The 8,773-nt window shown below is 35.9% G+C and overlaps 1 protein-coding gene across 2 annotated transcripts in view; it reads left to right on the forward strand.

Annotated features, from left to right (window-relative positions):
- The window catches only part of LOC117415412 (anoctamin-6-like), a 33,846-nt gene extending 25,304 nt beyond the window's left edge, over nt 1-8,542 (forward strand). For both annotated transcript variants that reach the window (XM_034025720.3, XM_059027511.1), the window contains 8 exons: nt 484-706; nt 1,583-1,752; nt 2,138-2,235; nt 2,854-2,981; nt 3,356-3,561; nt 5,258-5,469; nt 6,181-6,286; nt 6,829-8,542. In XM_034025720.3, the coding sequence (XP_033881611.3) occupies nt 484-706; nt 1,583-1,752; nt 2,138-2,235; nt 2,854-2,981; nt 3,356-3,561; nt 5,258-5,469; nt 6,181-6,286; nt 6,829-7,032 (1,347 nt within the window). In that variant the 3' untranslated portion in view covers nt 7,033-8,542. The remainder of the gene's footprint in view (nt 1-483; nt 707-1,582; nt 1,753-2,137; nt 2,236-2,853; nt 2,982-3,355; nt 3,562-5,257; nt 5,470-6,180; nt 6,287-6,828) is intronic.
- Nucleotides 8,543-8,773: the final 231 nt, after the last annotated feature.

An 8,773-nucleotide genomic window follows, 5' to 3' on the forward strand; every position in this document is an offset into this window, starting at 1 on the left:
AGATTTTGATCAGAAGAAAAGGGAAGCCATTAATAACATTGCCAGTGCTAATAACCTTGGTTAACTAACACGCCTTTATTTATACAAGTACATCAATATCTGAAATGTGACAGCTTGGGTTATGTTGGCTTGATTTACTTCAAGCTGAACACCCCATTTCCAACTAATGTCACACCCAGACATGAAATGGATTCATTTTCAGATCCACATTTTGTTCTATTTAAAGCATATTCTGTGTTTAGCATACTTGTTGATCTCTATTATGGAATCAGTCCTTAATAACGCTACAAATATTTTTTAAGATTTTTCTCTCCTGTAACTTTAAAGAAAAAAACAGCCCTAAATACATGTTCAGTTTTTATTAGGTTTATTTGTTTTTGTTTTTGTTTTTAAGGGGGCAAGTTTAGTAATTCAGCATAACCTTCAATATCATTTCAATTTACATTTTTTTGACTAAAATGATTTTTTCTCTTGTGCTCTCAGGTTTTGCTGATCATTGCTTCAGTAGTTGGGGTTATTGTGTATCGTCTGGCAGTATTCTTTGCATTTTCTGCTCATCTAAGTAATCTAAAGGAACTAGAACCATTCAGAGAGTATGTGACACCTCAAATGGCGACTTCAGTAACAGCTTCCATCATCAGCTTTGTAATTATAATGATACTAAATACAGTGTACGAGAAAGTGGCAATCTGGATCACTGATTTTGGTAAGAAAAAAATATTGATGCATGCATAGAATTTCAAAACCATCAACGTTAACGTAAATTTAATTAAGGGATGGTGGCATTGCTGTGGCTTGTTATAAGTAATACTGGAACTCCTGAGTCAACTTAGAGACCAGAGGTCAAGGGCATTATTTGAACGAGGGAGTGTCATTACTACAGAGGAACATGACAGCAATGCCGTTGAATGTTTTTTAGTATCAGGGCATATCGAGCCTTTTACACCAAAGTGGCGTTTTCGCTAAAAAAAAGAAAAAAAGCCATTGAAGTTACAAAACTAGAACATTGCCACCAACAGTGTTGAAGGAAAACAAAGATACAAAAAGAAACAAACACCTACTTACTTAAAGTAACTTATTTCAAGTTTGGCCATTTAATTTGAGTTTTTGTTTTCCTAAAAATCATGCAAGTGTAAAGAGCTTTGAGGCAGTGGTCCTAACTTGTGGCTTTTCCAGTCCATTCCAGTCCATTTGTTCCAACATTGTCCGTTGTGGAATTGAGCAGTCCAGGGCCTTGTTCCAACCAGGTTCTTAACTGTTAAATTCAATCTAGTTGTTCAGTTAAGTGATTACAGAGCTGGTTGGGACAGTCCTGGTTTTGAATGGACTGAAAGAACCACACCTATCACTGCTCTAAAGATGTATCTGGTGTCATGTGATGTGTAATGACACACATACACTTATATATAAACTATATACTCTGGTCACTTCCATTCCAGGGGCTGGAGAAACTGGCCAGTATGTTCAACTAAGACCTAGAGATTTGCATTTGTTTTTATGTAAGGGAAGGGATGTGAGTGTTTAAATTTGTATGTTTGTGACAGACTTTTTAAATCGTGTTTTCTTTGTGTTTGTATTCCAGAATTACCCAGAACAAAGACTGATTATGAGAACAGCCTGACCCTGAAGATGTTTCTTTTCCAATTTGTCAACTACTATTCCTCTTGCTTCTACATTGCCTTTTTCAAAGGCAAGATTGTGGGTTATCCTGGGGATCCAGTGTATTGGCTTGGAAAATACCGGAATGAAGAGGTGAGCTAAACAGGTGAATGCTGTGGTATCTAACATGCACAGAGTAAAGATTGAATATACAGTAAGTGAAGCAAACTGTGACACACAGACAGCATGCCGACTTGTCCTTTAATAAGATTAATCCGTCTGTAAACACGGTTCATAGGAACAGGGATTCCAAAAAAGTCACATAAAGTACAGAAATTTACATTTTCTGGTAGTTGCTATGCACAAAAATGAGTAGTCTCTTTAGCTGCCACATACCTATTTATCATTCACAATAACTGTGTTTTGCTTGAATACCAGTTAAACAGCTCCCTCTGCTGGTTTTGTGTGAGAGAAATATCTAATAATTATGACAACTGACTGCAGTTATATGATTCTTCTGTTCTCTAAAAAAATACAGTGTGATCCAGGCGGCTGCCTCATTGAGCTAACAACTCAGCTGACAATTATAATGGGTGGCAAAGCAGTCTGGAATAACATCCAGGAAGTACTTGTGCCGTAAGTATACAGTTAGTATTATTAGGTGAATTTGAGGTAGAAACAGTAGATGTGGACTATATGAGTTTCATTCAGTTACCATAGCACAGTTCTAAAGCTGTTCAGGAGAAGATAGAAATTGAATATTAGTAGAGCTATGGATTACGTACTGTATAGGAATACAATAATATATTAACACACAATAATATGTCAGTTGGTTTTGCATTACCAGTCCAAAGCCAACATGAAACATATATTATTGTGATGATAATTAGTACTCATATGTTTTGTTACCCATGTTGTTTTATATATTTTGTGTTTTCTTAAAATAGGCAAACATCTGTTTTATCTATACGGTATACCTTGTTTCTCCTCCCACAGAACCCAAATAGGACTTACTGGTTCATGTTAGAAAGTTGTTTTTTTATTTTGTTTTTTTTTAATGTTTCTTTGACCTACTCTGTTATTGGTATAAACCATGTGGTTTGAGTTCTCATCATTCCTTGGTAAAATGTGCCAGGCTATATTTTGAGTGCAGGAAATTGCTATGAGATGATAGGAAGGCATAGATAGCGGAAAATATTTCTGCTCATGCCTGTGTACGAGCATAAGCCAAATCAATCTGATTTTACACTCTAGGTGGATAAAGAATCTCATAGGCCGCTGCACTACAAAAGCACATGAAAAGGTTACCCCGCGATGGGAGCAAGATTACCAGCTGCAGCCTTTGGGAAAGCTAGGATTGTTTTATGAATACCTTGAAATGGGTAAGCGCTTAGCTGTACAAGCAACCATCCAATTGAAATGTGAGCCTAACTGGAAACAAGCATGAAGTCCACCTATGTGTTTGTCCTTTCCAAGCACACCTTCAGACCCTATTGTAAATAGTTTAATAGCCCTATTTTCTTATTTTTCATAAACAATTCAGTGCATTCATAATTGTTTGTTTACTTTTACTTCCATCTGTGCCTTCTCAGTTTACCCTCTGCATGAGTTGGACACGTTTGGACACTATAAAGTTATTCAAAATAAAAATTCAGCATATTGTTTTTGTGCTGCCAAAACTGCTTAGATTCTTGGTATCACCCAAATAAAATAAGCCACTGAACTGTATAACTAACGATATGTTTTTGTATTATAGTTATCCAGTTTGGTTTTGTTACCTTGTTTGTGGCCTCCTTTCCTCTGGCTCCTCTTTTGGCACTCGTCAACAACCTGTTTGAAATCAGAGTAGATGCCTGGAAAATCACCACTCAGTTTCGGCGTGTCGTGCCAGAGAAAGCACAAGATATTGGGGCTTGGCAGCCAATCCTTCAAGGGGTAGCAATTCTTGCTGTGGTGACAAACGTGAGTACCCTGGTTGGAATGTGGTGACTTTGACCCAGACACTCCATGATTGTTCAAAATATTTATTTGTTGGCTCCCAAGTGGCGGATCCAGTAAAGGCTCTCCTAGTGGAGTTCAGGATGCACCCTATAGTCTGGACGTCGTCGGTTCAAGTCCAGGCTATTTCTTTGCCGACTGAGGATGGGAGCTCCCGGGGGCAGCACTAGCTCGGCCAGGGTGTCCTCGGCTCACCGCGCACTAGGGGCTTGCCTGTAGCTGTCCAGGGCTGCGTTGTCCTGCAACACTGTAGCTCTGGGTGGCTACATGGTGAGTCTGCAGTGTGAAAAGAAGCGGGCAGCTGACGGCACACGCTTCGGAGGACAGCATGTGTTCGTTTTCGCCCCTCCCGCGTCAGCGTAGGGGTGGTAGCGGTGGGCTGAGGCTAAAAATAATTGGACATTACTAAATTGGGGAGAAAACAATAAAAATAATTGGTGACCACTAAATTCATAAAACAAACAAAAAAAATTGTTGAATATAAATAGGGCTTGAACTTTTCGGTTTTAACTTTTTGTTGAGTTTGGGAGTGTTTCTTTGATTTTTATTATTATTTTGCAAAATCAGTGCTTTTTGGTTATTAAAAATAAACAACACTCAAACGCATTAGTTTTCAGTTTCTATAATAAATTGCATGTATGTTTAGGAAAACATATACAAACGTTAACTTATGTTGAAGTTAGGATGTCCACATTTAGGATTCAGGCAACTATGGATGCATTGAATACAAGACCTTTCAATAACTTTATACAAACAATCAGAAGGCAAACTAACTGCAAAGCAAGTTTAAAGCTAACAGGAGAGTTTAACCAATTGACTTATTAGCCTTTTAACAATAAGTTTTTTTTATTTTTTATAATTATTATTTTATTAATAGTAATACTGATGTTATTTTAATAATTTTAACACAAATTATTAATTTTCTAAATATAAATGTTAACCTACCTTTAAAATAATTACTGGTCCTGAATGCGTCGGTCCTAAACAATAACAATAATCTTACAAAACTATAGAGTTGTTGTTTTTTCAGCTACAAGTTGTTTTTTTCAGCCCACCCCAGTCCCTAACATGTCATTAATGCAATCAGAATGTACTAATGTATCAAGCCCTGGTAATTTTTATTGTATTTCTTGTTATTTGTTCACATGTTCCTTTCCACTTTGACCCTCGTTTGTATTGTAATTTCTGCATTTCTAAAAAACACATTAATTACATAGGTCCACAAAAATTGCCGATTGGTCTGTAGCAATGTCTTTGCCCATTGCCCACCTTCTGAAAGACATTTTCTTTATGTAGAAAGTAGTGAATGATTGACATTATTAAAAATATATTGCCGAAACCCAAGTTTATCGGTTTAAAAAAATGAAACCCAAATTTTCTAAATAGGTCTTCAGGGGTGTTTTTTCAATTATTATTGGTTAAAACCAAAAACTTCAAGCCCTAAATATAAGGTAACCCCAGTGTCGATACAGATCAATATAATTCTAGTCTGGCTAAAATCCCACGTTGGCTTAATCTTAAAAGAAAAGCAGGGCTTCAATTCCCTGTGAAACAAGAGGTTGTATCTGAGTGGATCAGTCCTGCTAAAATACCTTCTCATAAAGCTGTCTTCCTGTGTTCACGGATATGCATAACAATGAAATCCTCTGTGTTCTAACAGGCCATGATCATTGCTTTCACCTCTGACATGATCCCACGATTGGTCTACTATTGGGCTTTCTCTGTGTATCCATATGGGGATTATGGAAATCACACTATGGAAGGCTACATCAACAACACACTCTCCATCTTCAATATCTCTGACTTTTCCAATGATAGCAAGCCATTGCGACACCCTGTGTGGTTCGACTCTGAGAGAGATACCACCTGTAGGTTAGTATCTCCTGAAAAATCGTGTTTAGTTTTTCCTCAATTAACAGTTAATTTAATTTTGTTTGTCAAAAATGTATTTTAACAAATAAAAATCATATAATTGCTTAGGGGAAAGCCTGGACCATTACGTTCACATAGCTATTTACACCAAAGTTGTATTACTGTAATTTCATCTGAATTGGTGAAAAAAAACAACATTGTAACTGACAAAACTAATGCAAATTAGTAAAAGGCTTTGTGAAAGCCCTCTATATTGATTTTTAGCCTAGAAAACATGATAGTAAAATATTCAAATTAATTTAAAATGTCACCTTTGTGTATTGCAATTATAATCTACAGCTTCACCTTTCTGAACAGTATTTAGTCATTTTCACATAAATGACTTTTTGGAGTGACAGGAATAAAGGACATTATGTTATCTCCATCTAGTGTAGGGCTGGAAATAAGACTCCTACTGCATAGCAGTTTCACCCACTCCAGGTTTTACTATGATTTTGATTAGCCACAGGGTATAGATACCAAACTCAGGTGTGACTTATTAAACTTGTAGTACAAACAGGAAGGGAGCCACCTTTAGTGGTCTTGGATCTTAGGTGTTCCAAATAGAATGCAAAACAATGACAGTATGGGTGGAGTTAATTTAATGTTGGATAAGAAAAGTTAATTAAAACGCTAATACAATCTACTGTAAACCGTTGTGATTGTTTACAGGTATCGGGATTTCAGATACCCCCCTGGACACCCCCGACAATATGAGTACAGCATTTACTACTGGCACGTGATTGCTGCCAAACTTGCTTTCATTATAGTTGTGGAGGTAAGTAGTTGCTGAACTTTCTATTCGCTCATATTCATCTTCACCTGAAACACAGGCCTACTTTTCTTGACAGTGGAGTATTTTAGAATACATCAGTAGCTTTAAAGTAATTTTTTAATTCGTTGATGTGTTAGCAGAAAATTTAGTTGCCTCTACCCTGATATTTATCAACTGTCTGTTCAAAACGTGTTGATCTGGGCTCCTTCTCCTTTGTAACAAACCCTGTTGTATATGGCTGAGTTACTTAACTGTATTTCTATTGTGTTACTGTTGACTTGTAGTGTCCAGTGACCCCCAAAGGTTTATGGGAGCTCCACATAGTTAGCAGGTAATGGGCAGGCATCTGGAGAGTTGACCTGACCGTGAACATTTTAGGATGATTTTGTGCCTTTGCGTCTTGCAAATAAACTGTTTAATTTGAGAATGCACTATAATTGTGAGAGAATGTTAAGAAGCTAGCCAGATAAAGTCTAATATTTTTTTCATACATGTGTACAATAAGGGTATGCCAATGTAGACGTCTCTGTTTTTTGTCATTTCAGCATATTGTGTACTTGGCGAAATTTATCCTGTCATACATAATTCCTGATGTGCCAGCAGTCGTGAAACAGCAGATGAAACGTGAAAACTACTTAACCCAGAAAAGGCTACATGAATCTCAGCTAAATCTGAAGAAACATGCGGGTCACATAGCTGACAAGATCATTAAAGACACAGAGGGCACGTTTAGGATAATGACTGACTAGTTAAACAGCTATTTTTAATCTTTGCCAAAAAAACAAAACAGGAAAGTGAACCTCAGCTTGTTAGTCTTATTATAGGCTGTTACATATTTAAATGTGCAATTATTGTCTAAATAACTTCTTTTTATATTTGTCTTAAATATGTTTTATTATTATTATTATTACACACTTTGTAACAGCTGTATTTTTTAAAAGCCTTTTTCTCTCTCTCTCTTTTGGAAACTCAAGTTCTGTAATCTTAGCTGCATATGAATATATATATTTTTTTTACTAGATTATAATGAATACTCTAGAAAGTCTGGACAGCTCGATTTGCGATAAAGCAAAATGTTTATTTACAGTTATCAAGAAATTGGACACAACTAGATATGACTTGGCTGAAGATGGTTTGGCCTGACATTTTGAGGCACTCAAGAGTATTCACAAAAATACAGATATCTATTATGATTATTTCATAAGACAAAAAGCTTTTCACACTATAATGATTTTGTCCAAGTTGCTATGCAGCTTATTTAAATGAATTCTGGAAAAGTCCCTAGCATGTTAAAAATGTATTTCAAGGATAATAATATATAGCACATAACAATTATATATAAGAAGCATCAAATATTGGAAACAAAAAAGTGAATTAATACCCAGTCTGCATAAGCAAGCATGTAACTTATGTCTTTTTTTACATGCTTAAGTCTTAAACTTTAGTGTTGTAGTATCATATGTTTACACTATCTATAGTATGGGAACAGTTGTGTGAAGGGAGTTGTGATCATGCGCCTAACAAAATATCTTACTGGTTTTGCACTTCCATTAGCTATGTAGGCCTCAAATGTGCAGTTTTGAAAGAAACACGTTTTACGTTAAAGAAAGTTCTCAGTTTCTGTGCCTGACACTTGCACATCCCTCGATCATTTCAGCAAGTAAAATGCTTGTTCAAAGCATTTTACTTGCTGAAGGTCAATAGGGGAAGCAGCCAGCTGGTTAATGACACAAAAGAAGCTGTTGAAGGGGCGGAGACATTTCAACCTGCAGGTGAAATAACCAAGGAAGAGCAACACTATCTGAAAGCATAGATTGCAAACAGTCGTCTCTTTAACGTACAGCAGTACCAGATGTGTTTTAAAATACAAATACACGTTTACTATAACATGTTTCTTTCAGAACGGCATATTTGAGAGCTGTATGTGACAAACTGAATTATTTGGTTAGCTACAATTGCTTTAAATCTGACATATCAGTACAGTATTTAAATGGCCAATCGTGGTATTCTCCATTCTACATGTGTGTAGAAATTATAGGCTGTGTCTCTCTGGAATTGCCTCTTTTTGATACAGACTTATTACCTGTTTAATTAAAAGGAAAATAACATTGTCTTTTTATATCAAGTATTTCACAAAACCACTGTTAACCACTCTATGTAATGCACTATTTTTTTATGTACTTTAGCTTTCAAGAACAAAACATACTAACTCTTTTTTAACTTGTGGTAATAAATAGTGGCTGGTCTTGTATAACATTATGCCCTTGATTGTTACAATGTGATTATCATTTGTATTTGTATTTACAAACTAAATGCATATTTATTATCATTTCTCATTAAAGCTTTTTTTGTATTAAAAATATATATATTTTAAAGCAAGCTAATGTTGAAGAAATCTGAATGGCTTACATCTCTTGTTTTTTGACAGTGGGATGGTCACACAAGTTCAATCAAATAGTTCTCTCAAAGACCACTTTTTCTAGCTCTTTA

Source organism: Acipenser ruthenus, chromosome 7, assembly GCF_902713425.1.
Source record: "Acipenser ruthenus chromosome 7, fAciRut3.2 maternal haplotype, whole genome shotgun sequence".
NCBI lineage: Eukaryota > Metazoa > Chordata > Actinopteri > Acipenseriformes > Acipenseridae > Acipenser > Acipenser ruthenus.